At 38.1% G+C, this 16,210-nt stretch overlaps 1 protein-coding gene across 1 annotated transcript in view; it reads left to right on the top strand.

The window, feature by feature from the left end:
* Positions 1–14,803, top strand: part of LOC126132606 (ankyrin repeat domain-containing protein 12-like) — a 131,407-nt gene extending 116,604 nt beyond the window's left edge. Inside the window, exon 4 of the mRNA XM_049915181.1 lies at positions 14,377–14,803. Within this exon, the coding sequence (XP_049771138.1) occupies positions 14,377–14,484 (108 nt within the window). The 3' untranslated portion in view covers positions 14,485–14,803. The remainder of the gene's footprint in view (positions 1–14,376) is intronic.
* The last annotated feature ends 1,407 nt before the right edge of the window (positions 14,804–16,210 follow it).

Genomic DNA, 16,210 nt, shown 5'->3' with positions numbered 1-16,210 from the left:
ACTGAGGAGCAGGCTCTGTTAAGAGTGATATAGGTGATTTTTGTTCCAATGACTTCTTCAGTTACACATTCCAGAATCCTAACCCATGACAGAAGTTTTATCAGATTTGATCTGGTACCATTTTCTAGACAGTGCTCAGCTAAAGCTGATTTTTCAGTGTAGCTTGGGTGATAAAAACTTGTGTGCCTTCCTGCTTTTTTTCTGCAGCCCACACTGTTTGACATAAGATTGTCCTCATTTGCAAGGCATTTTGTAAATCTGATTCAAGTAATTGCAGGATTTTTGTCACAGTCCTGAAGATTGTTTTGATTTTGTGTTTTTTCAACAGACTGCATTGTTCACCTAATACGGGAAGTGATCTCAAGAAAGAATTACTATAAGACCACCAATGTATGAGCAGGAAAAGAAACTTGTGCTTTTTCCATTCCATGAATCTATGTTGGGCAAGAAAAGGCACATGCTGAAAAGATGCAAAGTCAAGTCAATCTTAAAGTCTGTAACAAAAATCCAACAATTACTGAGACCATTTAAAGATGCTGTAGGTCTCAGAACACCTCAGTCATACAAGGTACCTTGCAAATGTGGACAGTCTTACTTCAGACAAACAGTTCGCACTGTGGAACAGTGCACAAAGGAACAGGAGAGTTTTTATTGCTATGCTATACCAAAAAAATCCACTTTGCTGAGCATGCCCTACAAACAAGTAACCAGATCAAATTTGACAAAACTCTGTCACAGCTCACACTAACAGCTTCTTGTATTGTGTAATTGAAGAGTTCATTGAAATAAAAGTCATTGATGACATCCCTAATAGAGAGCCAGTGGCCTGGGGGTCAGTGCAGCATGGGATCCAGTGATTGCAAGGTTGAAGTAGCCTCAATGACTGCAGAGTCAACGTATGCGCATATATGACGGTGCTATGAGCAGCAGTGACATTGCAGCCAGCAGCTTGAGTATATAAGAGTGTGCCAGCAGCCTATCAGCAGTCACTCCAGTTGACAATGGCCAAGGAGTGCTTGGTTGAAAGCACGTGGCATTTTAATCACTTGACGTGGCTAGATACCCATGGACATTTTATTCATTGTTACCACTGCGAGATTGTGCAATCCTACAAGAGAGTTCTTAACTTTCAGCAACAAACAAAAAACTAAATGTTTTCTGCTCTTGTTTGCGATACAACTAAATGCTTGTTTATTTCACAGAGTGTTTATAAAGTCACTTATCATTTTCTAATTGAACACTATATAATGGACTACATGAACATACATTGAAATATTTCTTGATACAAATTTAGATCACTTCAGAATCATGACCCTGCAGATTTAAGCAAATGTCCGATCAGTCTACGTAGCTCGAAATACACATAACTAACACAGGAAGCGTTATTTATTCCACACCTGCAAAACTGTGGTTTTTCAATTATTGAAGATTTGATTATCTACAGATGGAAAACTCCACTAAGGTCAAATGAGTTGAGCAGAGAGACAAAGTCTTGGCAGTGCGGGACCAATCCATCTCTCAGGGAAAGTGGCATTAAGGAGCTCTGGACACAGTTAGTCAGTGACAACAGCTGTACTTTCTTCTATTATGTACATTCTTTTATATTACCTGCAAAAAGATTCAAAAATTTTAACTTTAAGACAGGAATGGTAAGGAACTTTATAAACCACCTGTATTGAGTACTCTGCCCAATGCAGCACTCTGTTGAATTCTGATCATCAAGTTTGCTCAACTGCATCCTTTTAGAGTCTGATGTTCTCATTGAAAATGTAGTTCTGCAGTTTGTTGTTTGTTACTTGACTACATTTTGCATCTCCTTCTAGATAATTATCGAACAAAACTTATTGAGTATACTGTTGTTTTTCTAGATGAATTTTGTGGTTAGTTACACATTTTTGCACGTCATTGAGTCTTGCAAAAATAAATAAATAAAATATTGTGCAGATTCCTAACAAAAGTAAGAATATAAAATTTGCATTGCCCATTAACATTTACTTTTGATAGATAAATAGCCTTGTCTCGAATAACACATATCGCCGAGAAGCTAAGACATGGGATTTCCATTCAGCAGAGGGGTTAAAAATCCCCATCCAGCCCTCCAAATTTAAGTCTTGCATGGTTTCCTTAAATTTATTAAGGTACATGCCAAATTGGTTCCTTTGAAATGGACACAGTCTTCCCCATTTGTGTCTTATCCAAGCTTGTGACCTGTCTCTTGTTGTCAGTGTGATGTTTAATCTTCCTTCCTCTTCCAAATATCTCTATGACTTTGTATATGGTTTTGCCAACAAGTACTATGTTCACACCACTACATTTAATACATATATGAAAAACAAATTTTTTACAAATATTTACATTTTGTCAAAAGAACCATGAGATTTTTGTCTATTGGGGGTATTTATTAGGATATGACTCTATCGTTTTGAAGCTCCTTCTATTCACAAGTATCTTGCTTCACTGGTTCACGGTTGTCACCTACAATAATGTTGTGGAAGTTGCACAATGTTTCGACAAGACAGCTGCTCGTCATCTTCAGGTGCTTACGGACGTGGTGCTGCAATGGCTCAAACAATGTCTCCTGACTTGCTAGGAAAGCACAGGCACCAAGGGTCCAGGCTATTATGTCTTCGTAAACAAATCATAGAGCATGGCAACATCCAGTGCCCTCTTCCGGACAAATGGGCCATGGGCTTCTCATTTGTGCCGCGGGTAAAGTGCAGCCACAAATAGGGGTCCAGCATGTGTGCGGGCGGTGTGTTAGTGCCCAGTTTAAATGTGCGGACTTTGATTCTCCGCCTGTGTTGACTCGGATTCGTTCATCTGCAACGGATGGTGCCTTAGTACCACAGTGCTGGTTCCCATACCTTGCTGAGTTGAAATCCTGTGTCTCTATTGATCAGGTTGTTTCTTTTATGAATTTCGACTGCTTCTTTAATGATGGAGTCCCAGTATGTGGAAGCAGATGAAAGGATCTTTGTCTCTCCATAATTCATGCTGTGTCCCTTGTCAAGGCAGTGTTCAGCCACAGCAGACTCTTCTGGTTGACCCAGCCTGGTGTGACGTCTGTGTTCAGCGCATCTATCCTTAACAGTGTGACACGTCTGACCGATGTATGATTTCCCACACTGGCGGGGATTTTATATATCCTGGATCTTCCTAGACCTAGGTTGTCTTTAACAGAAACCAGCATAGTTTGCACTCTCGCTGGAGTGCGGAAGACACATTTTATTTGAAGGTTTTATTTTAACAGTCTGCCAATCTTAAAGGACACACCACCAACATACAGTAGAAGAGCACTGGTGGTACTAAGGCATTGTCTGCCGCAGACAAATCAATCCGACTCAACACAGACAGAGAATCAAAGTCCACACACTTAAACTGGGTGCCCACATGCACACTGGGTGGGTCGCTATTTACACCTGGGCTTTTCTCGTGTCATGACTGAGAAGCCTGTGGCCCGTTTGTCGGGCAGAGGGCACTGGATGTCACTGTGCTCTATGATTTGTCTACGATGACGTTATAGCCTCAACCCTTGGTTCCTGCAGTTTTCTAGTGAGCCAATATGTATATTGGCAAGCCATTGCAGCAACACATCAGTAAACACCTGAATATGACGAGCAACTGTCTCATCGAAATATTGTGCAGCTTCCATGACATTATCCTACGAGATGCCAATAAAGCAGTTACTACATTGGAAAAATCTTAAACAATACAATTATCTTGATCCAGTTCACCTAACCATGAAATTACTGAGTTGAAGAGATAAAAAAAAATCTAGCCATTACTTATCTTCAGGTGGATGCAAGAGTTTTAGTTCTCCCCTTTCCAATTTCTCCTCATCAGTTTCTCTTTTCTTTCTGAAGAAGAAACCTGTTGTGCTGTAAGCTACGAGTGCTGTGTTCCATTTTGAGCATGTGTCAGCAATACTAGGAATTGTGCCTCCTGAAAGACTTAAGTGCTGCCTAGCTTTTTCGTCTCTACTGTTTTAATAGATTTCTGAATTAAATTTTCCATTTTCTACTGTTCGAATACCCAGTGAGCTATGCAGTTAACAACTCTAATGTTGAATACATCTCGGAGGCATTGAGTAGAATCCTGAAGTTCTCTCTCTCTCTCTCTCTCTCTCTCTGTTTTCCTTCTCTAAGGTAAAGGAAGTTGCAGCCTACATTGCCACAGAATCACCCTTGTCTGAACCAATGTTATCGCTCATTTTTATTGTTCATATCTTCCCCTCACATCAGAAAAATAGATGTGTGCTGATTTATGGAACAGTTCAGCATACTGTAAGCCTAGTGTAAATCTTGTGGTGAAGCTTAGTTTTCTTCGCATTCTCTGCTAACTCCAAGATGGAACAATATCACCCGCTGTATCTTCAACTACTTGCACCCCTACGCAAAATGAATGATCTGATATATGTAATTGCCTCCATTATATGGGATGTGTTGACATGACAATTATCCCATTGCCTGTTCTCATTGCCAGCCGGAGTGGCCTTGTGGTTCTAGGTGCTACAGTCTGGAGCCGAGCGACCGTTATGGTCGCAGGTTCGAATCGTGCCTCGGGCATGGATGTGTGTGATGTCCTTAGGTTAGTTAGGTTTAAGTAGTTCTAAGTTCTAGGGGACTTATGACCTAAGAAGTTGAGTCCCATAGTGCTCAGAGCCATTTGAACCATTTTTGATCAACATTCTGGGTACAAGGTGTCAACTGAATTTTGTACAATTACATAGTTGATGTTAGCTACACCAAAAAAAAAAAAAAAACTGATTAATATAAATGAAAGATCAAACAGTGGTAACTCCAGGTTGGAATATCAACATTGTAGAAAATGATTGATTGCTGCTCACCATAAAGATGACATGTTAAGCTGCAGACAGGCACAGTTGAAAGACACTGATGTGACAGCTGCATTCTGGTCCAAGCTGCTGGAGTTGACGATCCTGTGTGTGCAAGGTGTGCTTGCTTGTGTGAATGAATGGTGTGTTTTTCTTTTTCTGATGGAGGCTGTGAACGGAAGCTTATGTGTAAGTATCTTTTAATTGTGCCTGTCTGCAACTTACTATGTCATCTTTATGCTAATTAGCAATCAATCTTCTCTTATATTGTTACATGAAAGATTTGTAAGCTGAGGAAAAATTATTTTCAGAATAATCATCTTCAGGTTTCTTTTCTTTTATTATTTATTTATTCATTTCGCCCTCTAAGGAGCACACCGAACTATTAGTTAGCACTGGTCTTCTTAGCTTTCTTGTTCTTCTTCTCTTCCCAAATCTTCCTCATCCTTTCACTATGGGCCTGTCATCTTTCTTGTGTCCATGCATTTTTCAATTTCAGATTCTTTTCCGACCGATTTTTGGTTGTGAACTTATGAGAGTTGATTTTCTGTCTGTATGCAGCCTGTGTGGTTTTTTGGTGAGTCAATACTGAGTTCTGTGAGGTCATTTTGGGTTTCTGTTAGCCAGCACGCCCTGGTTTGGCAAGTTCCTTTGATGATAAGGAAGATTTTCTGGGTCATTCTAGAGGTGTCCAGTCTTGCTAAATGTCCGTATAATTTCAATCGTCTTTTTCGTGGTAAGTGACTTGAAATCTTCAGTCCTTGAGTACAGTTCTTCAGAGCTTTTGTGCATCCAGATACCATCTTGAATCTTGGGTCCAAATATTTTCCTGAATATTTGCCTTTCCATTTTGTCAGTGTCCTAGATGTTGATGGTTAATGATGATGTTTCAGTTCCGTAGAGCACTTCTGCAGGAGTTGGCTGTGTGATAGTGATGAAGTTTGGCTTGGATGGACAGCGATTTCTTATTGTATGTGTTCCAGGTCATTGTTTAAGCTTTACGTAATTTTTCTGCTCGTGTTTTGTGAGCTACTTTTTCGTTGCCATTGTTGCTGATCATTTTGCCCAAGTACTTGAAGTACTTAACTTGTTTGATGTCACCATATTTTGTTGCAAGTGGTTTCAGATTTGAACTTTTGGAGTCCATGAATTGTGTTTTCTCGCAAGAAATTTGGAGACCAGTTTTGATGGCAACCTCGTGAAGTTTCTCGATGGCATGTTTGGTTTCCTTGGGAGTCCGTGTAATTATTGCTAGGTCATCAGCAAGAGCAAGGCATTTTATGTTGATTTGTTTGTCCTTTGTTCCCTGATTTATTCCAGGTATTTCTTTCTCCCATGTCTTGATAATCTTGTCCAGTATCAGGTTAAAGAGGAGTGGGGACAACCCACCACCCTGTCTCATTCCTGTGATAATTTGAAAAGGTTCAGAAATTTCTTCCATGAATTTTACTTTTGAGATTGTGTCTGTTAAAGTCTGCTCAATTAATGAAGTAGTTTTGTTATCTACACCATATTCATGAAGTGTATTGAACAGACTGGTGCAGTGAATCGAGTCATATGCTTTCTTGAAATCTACAAAGCTGACTAATTGACTACTGCGCCATTCGAGTGACGGTGTTGCAGTATCATCTTAAGGTTGCAGATCTGTTCTGCGCAGAATCAATGTAGGTGGACGCCTGCCTGATATTCACCGATTATGTGTTCTGTCTGTTGTTCTAATCTGGTGAGAAGAGCACGTGAGAGCACTTCGTAAGCGACTGGTAAGAGTGAAATGCCTCGATAGTTATTGGAATCATTCTTGTTGCCCTTTTTGTGTAGAGGGTGAATCAAAGCAGTTTTCCAATCTGCTGATATGAGTCCCCTTTCCCATTATTTGCAATGATAGTTTTTAAGTCTGTCAATCAAGAGTTCACCGCGAATCTTGAACATTTCAGCAATTACACCGTCTTCCACTGGAGCTTTGTTGTTTTTAAGATGTGATACAATGTTTCGTGTCTCCTCATGCGTAGGTGGAGTTGAATCCTGGTTTGGGGTCACAACATGGAAGTCAAGTTTGTCTACTGATGGTTCACAGTTGGCCTTTGTGTTCGTCTCAAGTGTTCCATTACGGTGCCGAAAACAAAAACAGAGAGTGGGTGGCTTGAAGGTTGCTAGTTCTTCCCTAAATGTCCTATAAAAGTTCCTTGTGTTGTTTCTTTTAAAATCATTATCAATTTCCTCTAATTGTTTGTGATGGTACGTGCATTTAATTTGTCTGATGGTTTTGGATGTTTTCTTCTGTGTTTCCAAAAAGTTCTGCCAATTCTCCGGTGTCTGATGACTGTGCCAGATGTTCCAGGCTTGAATACATGATTCAAGTGCTCTGTCACAGTCTATTGTCCAGCACCTGTGTTTCCTTTTCTGTGGTTGTTGACTGATTTTTATTGATGACTTCTGGATAGTTCCAAGAAGCTCTTCCCATGTTCCTATGTTAGTATCTAGTGATTGTGCAAACTCCTCTGCATGTTCTTTTAGGTATTCTGGTACTCTCTCTCTCTCTCTCTCTCTCTCTCTCTCTCTCTCTCTCTCTCTCTCTCTCTTTAACTATATGTATTTATGAGAAACCTGTAATATTGATGTGGAATTGCTTGCTAGTTCTTACCTTCAGGAGGGGATATTCTTATTACTGCTGATTTTTGAAACTATTAGTTCTTTCTTCTGCAAGGAAAGTAGAATACATTGGGGAAAGTGAAAAGGGAAGGGAAGGTCACTCATATTCCAGGATAAGAGGAATCCATCTGTTACATGTGATCAGGAAGAGAGACAAAGATCTTTACAGACAAATACTTTTTCTCTGAACATTTGTGTGTGTGTGTGTGTGTGTGTGTTTGTGTGTGTGTGTGTGTGTGTGTGTAGATCTTTACAGACACATACTTTTTCTCTGAACATTTGTGTGTGTGTGAGAGAGAGAGACAGGGAGAGAGAGAGAGAGTGTCCAGATGCCCCTATGTAATGTGGAATTGATCACTAGGTGTCACCAGAAGTAGACCCGTCAGTATAAAAAGAGGCAGGAAGTATTGTGTTCTCAGTAGAGAAGCCGTAGCAGCAGAGTGGGTCACTTGGGAGAGCTCAGTTACTTCGAACATGGACTAATCATTGGATGTCAACTAACAAATCCATCCAGGACATTTCAACCCTTCTAAAGCTGTCCAAGTCAACTGTTGGTTGATATGACTGTAAGGTGGGAAATTGAGGGAACAATCACAGCCAAACCAAGACCAGGCAACCCTCATGTAGTGACAGACAGGAAATGACGAGCATTGCAGAACGTGGTTGTAAAAAATCCCCTAAAGTCAGTGTAAGGAATCATGAATGAGTTCAAAATTGCTACAAACACTCCGGCAATGTGTAGTGAATTAAAAAGAATATGATACGATGGGTGAGCATCTCCTTGTAAGCCACACTTACGTTTAGTCATTACTAACAGACACTGGAAGTTGTAAAGATCGATGCTACTGGACAGGGGATGGCTTGACACAAATGATTTAAAGTGTTGAATCACGCTGTACACCCTGTGGCAATCCGAAGGAAGGGTTTGGGTTTAGCGAATAGGTGGAGAATATTACCTGGCATCATGTGTAATGCCAACAATGGAGCATGGAGGAGGTGGTGCTTGGTATGCGGATGTTTTTCGTAGTTAGGATGTGGTCTCCTTATTGTGCTTAAGAAAACGCTAAAGACATAAGTATAGGAACACATTTTACAGCATTGTATTGTGCTTGCAGTGGAGAAACATCTTGGGCATGGTGATTGATTGTAGCAGCTGACAGTGCACCATGTCATAAAGCAGCATCTAGATGCAATGGTTTTGTGGACAATAATATTCATGAAATGGACTGGCCTGCCCAGAGTCCCAACCTGTACCCAATGGAACGTCTTTGGTATGAGTTATAACATTGACTCCACTCCAGACTCTAGCGTTCGACTTATCCAAATGATCAAATTGCTTGTTTTCAGTGGCACAGCACAAGTCAGTGCAAAGAATTCAGGAGTATGATGCATATCGAACTATGGCTCAAAAAGAACCAGAGCACTAACTTTTTTTGGAAATTTCTCAATTTTTATGTGAAATGCCAACATGTTGACTTTCCAGTACATGCTGTGTCATTTACTCAGTGTAAAGATGTGTGCACCATGTTTCATTTGCTCTCAGATTGAGGTGGTATAAATGTTAGCAACTTGAACTAAGATACACAGGATTCAAATTCCCTTTCAACCAACCTAGGTAATACCTCTCACGTGTTCATGCCACATCAGCAGTGACAAAGTTGGCCCCAAACAACTTCCTTTTTCTCATCAGCAAGACTTTTGGTTTCCACATTAAGCAGACTATAATTCTGAAACTAGAAATGGATTAAAGTGTTGCATGAGTAGCATGAAGGTTCATAGGAGTGTCAGTAAGTGTTTACCTCTCTGCTAAATGTTGCTTCATGTGCAGACAGGTGGGGCCTAGTTCTAGCCAATGTAGCTTCTAAATGTACATGATCTGATTTTGGGTGCATAATTTCTTGTGGAAAATCAATTGACAATACAGTGTGAAGTGGGGTAGAGCTTAGCACCCTGAACTCTTGAGATGCAGGGTTCAAATTCCTGACCATCCGTCCTGGTGTAGGTAACTGATTTCAGCAGAAGCTGGATCCTTGGCCTATCTGAGCTGTGCTGCGTCTGTAATGACTTCATTGTAGATTGTATGTTAAACCTTAAACTCTCTTCCTTTAATTAACCACAGTAAAAGAATTGTACTCAGATTACCAATCAAAAGTTTAAAATGCTAACTGTGGTCCCGTCATGGTTTCAGATATGCTTTACCTCTTAAACACAGTGGTCAGTTAAGTATGGTGGTTGGTTAGATGCAGCATGGGAAATGATTTTTGCGAGTGAAGTTACATAAAACTGCATGATTCAAAAATAATTGGGCCTATATGCCACTGAATACCAGCATTCCACACGAGCATAATCCATAATTTATTTGAAAATATTTATGTGCTTCCGTACCTTATAGTCAAACAACTAATTTTGTAGTCTGTGTGTTTATATTTGAAGCAATGTATATATTTTTTTAATTCATTGTATATTTTGTAAACAATAAGAAAAAATTAAGAAACTGGTTCCATTATAGCATAAGTATTATTTCAGTAAGTATGCCATAGAATTGCTTCCAACAACTACCTGTGGTGTATGCAAGGTATCAGATGCTGAAAACACTGTCATGTGTCCTGTCCTTTCCAAAGAGAGAATGTCTCTGCTAGTGTCATTCTGTACAAATGGCCAATGAGACTGATTCATTACAAAGTAGCAGGTGGCCAAGGACATTTAGTAGGCAGTACAGAAGAGTATATTGCAAATGACATTGAATTGTTAGTACAAATGGAAATATTGCAGTTCTCAGTGACTCAGTAATGGTGGTTCACACTGTAAAACTTGTGATGCAACGTTGAAAGGTAATGAGTGTATGGATTATACGATACACTGGGCATGACAGAATTAGTGCCAATTTTGGGAGAGTAACGCTTATATCTTGAAGAGCAGTAAAACATTTTCACTGTATTATGCAGCTGGTTGGCACTATTATTTATTACTATCATTATAATGGATAAACCATTCATAGACACTGTCTATGATATATAAATCATGTGGGGGGGGGGGGGGGGGGGGGGGGGAGTGACTGCACTTCCCAACTGACATTAATATTAAGAGAGATCAGATGACTTTAATTCAATTTCTGTCCTTCCATACATTCCATTTAGGTGGAAAACAATATGCAGCTAGTTTTCATACCAACAACCAGTGAAGTAAAATCTCAAACTTAGAATAAAGTCTTGCATTGATGTGTCAATTCCTATAAACTCCAAAATTACTCTCTGTGAAAATTTCTAATGTTAGATTTAACTAGTACTATTGTAAGAATTAACAACTGTTGTGCTTAAGATATAAATATAATAATATTTTATCCAAATATTACTCACTGCCATACAAGATGCAGAGATTATTATTAATGCCAAAAATTGCACTGAGGTTGCAGTCTTAGGAAACCCTTTGATAAAGCAGTGATGTCGCCATTGTAGCATTGCGTTTGCCACTTGCCTCCGTAGGTGTGACATCTGTAGTGAATGGAGAGGTTCTAACCATAGGATTTTCACTACCTGCATCACACGCACTTTACATAATACCAGGACACACAGGAGTGGAACTTTTGTGCTTGTAGGTGTGCTCTGCATATATCTTGTGTGAAATTTTCAGTGCTAATTTTTTCAGTCTAATAAAAATTCAAGATTATGAATTTTCTTGTACTTTGGTGTGCTAGGCAAGAGAGTCTATCTGTTTTGTGTGAGGCGTGATGTGTTCTGCAGATGATTGTGTTTTTAGGAGTGCATGGTTCCTCACATTCACAAGTTCCTCTTTTAATTGTGTAAATTAATTGGATAGAAGAAGTTAACATTTCCCCAACTAGGACTTACCCGTTTCATTCTTAATGTTTCCCTGTTGTCTGGTAAGAATGTGTACAATCTTTGGCCCTTTTCAGTGGTATCTGACTCCTGCTATCCTACATCCACTCTCCAGGATTCCTGAAATGACAAGTAGACACAACAATACTTTCAAGTACACTCCTATGTCTCCAGTGAAGTGTGCAGTCTTGTACATCCTGCAGCAGAGTTCGTGTGTTGGATCAACTGGCTGGAGAATGAAAGTGAATGGTCAGAACTGTGATGTGTGGCTTCGCTTTTAAAAATAGAATCTTTTTTAAATTCAAACCGTTTGAATCACATAAAGTTCTGTGAAGCATCACAATATTGATTCAAGATTATAATTAGTGTCAACTATTTTCCTTCAGAAAAGTACAAACAGCATCATGGTATTAACTGAAAATAGTATGCTGCAGCTAACTAAGAGATCCTCCATAAGTATTCTGCTTAAAATGATAGCCAAAACTTTGTGATCAACATATGTGAACAAGCTTCATCATTATGTCATCAAAACAATATTATCTTTAAATCTGCTTGTATAAAAACCTTTTTGGTTTCTTGCCTTGAGTGTGTGTGTGTGTGTGTGTGTGTGTGTGTGTGTGTGTGTGTGTGTGTGTGTTGTAAAGATCAAAGGTTTCTTCTTCAGAAACAAAAGAAAGAAAAATGTAGACCTATGAATGGAGCTGACAGAGTTAGCGAAGATGAGAGCAAATTATTTAGCAACAACATAAAGTTACACAATATCCACAATGAAATATAATTTAGAAATTTTTTGTACTTTACCATATCCAGACTGTAACAACTGGGTAGAATTGTGGACAGGGAGAGAGCAGATCACTAGTCACAATCAGAAAGTAAGAATAAAAACAATCACATTGTTGGGATGATATGAGGAACAGCCTGGCAAAATCCTGAAAGTACAGAAGGAAGGTAACAGACGTGTGGAAAGACAGAATAATAGCTGCAGAAATGGAAGCTAACGAAATAACATGATAACAGTAACCAGAAAGAAAGAGGAGGAAGAAGTGATGAGCGGCTGGTAAACAAGTGAGGACAGTGAGTGGAGTAAGTATTGAGATAATTGAAAGAGAAGAGAGATACAAAAAACTGGGATAATGTGTCAAATCAAAATCAGTAGAGAAGGAACACTGTCTCAGACTGACAAATCATAGGGGAGTAAACTGGCTGTTACTTTTTTTTAAAGATATATCTCAGCCTTCAGCTATAGTGATATGGGGATTTTGCTTCTAATATTGTCCATTCTTAAGGACTAGAGATGGCAGTTGTGAAAATAATCATTATAATTACTTTAGCATACAACCACTGTTAGGAACATAATCCTCAGCAAGTTGCTTCAGGAGTGGGGCACCTGTCATTTGGATGTCTTGTGTTAAGCATACAGTGTCAAAAAATAAAAACAAATAAAGTTATTTGGACATGTAGTCCTTATCTTACTTCAAAACAAGCAACAGCATATCCTCTGTTATCGTCTAACCACCAAAGAGTTCCTTTCCGTCGGATGCCTCTCCAAACACTAGCTAGTTCAGAACTAGAAGTAGTTATACATTTTGACCCTTATTGATATCAACTTCAGGTCCATCTTGGAGAGAGAGAGAGAGGGGGGGGGGGGCAGACTTTGTTCTGTGCTGTGGGCATGTTCCGTGACAACTTTTGCAATACATTGTTGGTGTGTACTTTTCAAACAGGTAACATCATCCCCTGCATATTATGCAATTCCCAAAATTTTAATGTAGTGACTAAGCAGAGCGTGATAAGTCATTAAAACTTTTAAGGGTGTTCACTTTGTGTAAATTCCCATTTTTTGAAAGCTGCTGTGCCTTTGAGTATCAAAAGTGCCTTGAATCTGTTATTTTTCTGGTAAATTTTTCCTGTGCAACACTTTATGTAATATTGTTTGTAACATAAAGCACAGATAAATAAATGTACAGAATCCCAGTTATCACTACTCTATGCCTTGTAAAGATACTGCAACAGTATTCCAATAAAACATCAAGCATGTTGTTGTTGTTGTGACAGTGAGATGCGAGTTAAGAAAGTAACTTCCTCCATGTCAGACCTGGTAGTCTGAAAACTGGAAGGTCACGAGATCAAATCCCACTCAGATCACGGAATAATTCAATCTGTCTTTAATCAAGCGTTAATTTCTCAATGTTGTGAAGATTCACCAGAAACTGAATGTCTTTCAGATTACACATTAAACAGTAGACCCCCTTTCTCCAGTAAGATTACTGGAGTAGCTTAAGGACACGCAAGTCACTGAAGTGATGTCCAATTGAAAACTTGCACTAAGCTATTGAACCACATAGAATTACTATTATTATTAGGGAACATATTGTCTTCAGTGAATATCTGTGTCTGTAACAAACTTATTTAGTGTTCAATCCAGATTGCATTAAAATATTTATTTTCAATATTTTCTGTTTGCTTAGAATGACACATTCAGACAATCTAGAACACAGAGAATAGTTCTAATTACAAAAATAAATAAAAAAATTGATAGAAAACCTTTATTGGTGTAATAAGTTCTTCTTAAATGTAAAACCTGAAACACATTTAAAATTGATTGTATAACTGAATAAAACAATAATCATTTCAATTGCTTATAATCTAACAATACCTTTCAGGCTTTTGTAAGTGTGCCTTGTGATGAGTTGTTACTACTATGAATGACAGCTCAGTATCATGAATAATTTATGTCAACCCATTCTTTTTTATCAGCCAAGGATAGCACAATGAATACATATTGTTCACTGCAATACAGATTAATCATTTAAAATTTTATGGAGAGTAAATATCTGTTGCAACCACTGGAATAATTTAAACTCATTGGTGAAAAACTATTTATGGCCAAGTAAAGCATAAGAAAAATAAATAAAGAAAGAAGAAGACTAAAATTATTTGTTTCACATTTCCATTTACTTTCATTTTTACTCTGTGAGCTGTTTCATTTATATGTAAGTCTCCTTTTTTATGAAAGCACTTTGAAATCTTGATTCTGTATGTTCCTTTTTTTTCCAGGTGGAGAAGAAGATACACACAGAATTTTCGCAGCGACTCCTTAAAGGCATAGATGTTGACAACTTTTTAAATTATGTGCATGATGGTGAGAAAAGGCACAAAGACTAAGTTTTAATTTTTGGTGCAGTGTAATGTGACAGACAGCTAATGTGCAGCATGATGTGCAACAGTATGAAGTAGTTGGTGCACACAATTTTCTTCCCCCTTTCCAAAGACATATTTTGTAGATATTTTAGTGTTGGTTGCCACGAAATAAGTACAAACAGTAAACTTGTATAAAAACTGTCATCCCACCTGTAATGAATTCATATTTAGTTTTATTGTATGTATGTTTTGTAATGAAAATATGTAAAGCTCAGGAAAGTGATTTGTAAAATGTTGTTCTAGTTTTGATAATTATATATAAAACTAAGATTTGATACTCTGTGTTGGGAACTTAGTGAAAATATAGTCTTTGTTTTGAAGTAACTTGTTCTGCTTTATTCTGATGTGCTTCAGTTTAAAATATCTGTGTTTTTCCATTTCATACACAGTTATTTCACTTGATGCCGTTTTTTCTGTCAAGGATTTTGTACAAGCTTTTTAAGTGAACGAGTTTATCGTATGACACCCTTTACCTTTTTATTGGTGGGTTTGTAAATTCACAGACTCAGTCACTAAACATTTTATTCAGCTCTGCTTTGACAACATCAGCATAATTTAACTGTTGACAATACAACTGGTGATTAGACCACAAGAATCTGTGTCTGGCCAGTTATGGCAAAGTTCCATAGTCTACACTGCCAGTGTTTAGTTTTTAACCTAATGTTCACTACACACTATCCTTTTGTGAAGAGAGATATACTCTTTCCATACAAAACACCTTTGAAACTAGAAGATCGTAGATTACTACTGCAGTGTGATTTTTATGTATTTTTTGGTTGGATTATCTGACATACCATGCACTATCATTGCCCCAAAGCATTTTATAAGGAAAGCATATGAATATACAAAATATATTCAGTTTCATGAGAGCCTTTGACTGGCATAGAAATGAAAACTAGCGTAAGTTAAAGCTGTGGGTCCCTCTCGTCTTGGGGTATGAGTAACCTGCCCTACCTTTTTAATATTCCCCAACCTACCCTTCTTTCCTCCTGGAGAAAGGAACTAATGGTCCTGAAAGCTAACTAGTGTGTCACTTTTATATATGTCTCTTGATGGTAAGTACTAGCCACTGATTCTGTCTGATAATTTCTTATTTTTCTCAGTTAAATTTTCCTTCGATACAGTTGAATACTTTATTCATTTGAAAACATCTTTTATTGTTAAGCTGAAAAAATAAAGTATATGAGAATGGTTAAACTGTTAAGAAGAACCTCTTGTGGGCTGGTGGTATGTCAGGCAGCTTAATTTTATCAAATGGGAAATTTTAAATTACTAAAGAGCTGTAATAAATACTTAAATCTGAATAGAGATTATTTATTTATGCCCTTATTTCACATGTCAGGATTAGGCCCTTCAGGCCGTCTGTTACATCTTACCAGATGATGAATTAACAGAGAATAAAGAGAGAAAAATTTGGTGTAATGAATAGGTAGAGTCAAGATGCTAGATGTATCATTTCTCACATTGCAGTTATGGAATGATGATAGATATTTCATAGGCAGTAAGAAGTATTGGAGACATCGGTAACTAACAAACTGATGGAGAAAACAGAGCATGTAACAATCATATCACCTATTTGGTCACATCTACTGTAACATCATAAGAAGGACTGAGAGATTGAAGCACCAAATGTTCCATTCATATCATTAACGACTAACTCACCTTGTCAGTAATTTACAATATTTGTGTC

The sequence above is a fragment of the Schistocerca cancellata genome, chromosome 1, assembly GCF_023864275.1.
Source record: "Schistocerca cancellata isolate TAMUIC-IGC-003103 chromosome 1, iqSchCanc2.1, whole genome shotgun sequence".
Classification (NCBI taxonomy): Eukaryota; Metazoa; Arthropoda; class Insecta; order Orthoptera; family Acrididae; genus Schistocerca; species Schistocerca cancellata.
Note: the sequence above shows the minus strand (reverse complement) of the source record. Positions and strands in the feature narration are given on the sequence as shown.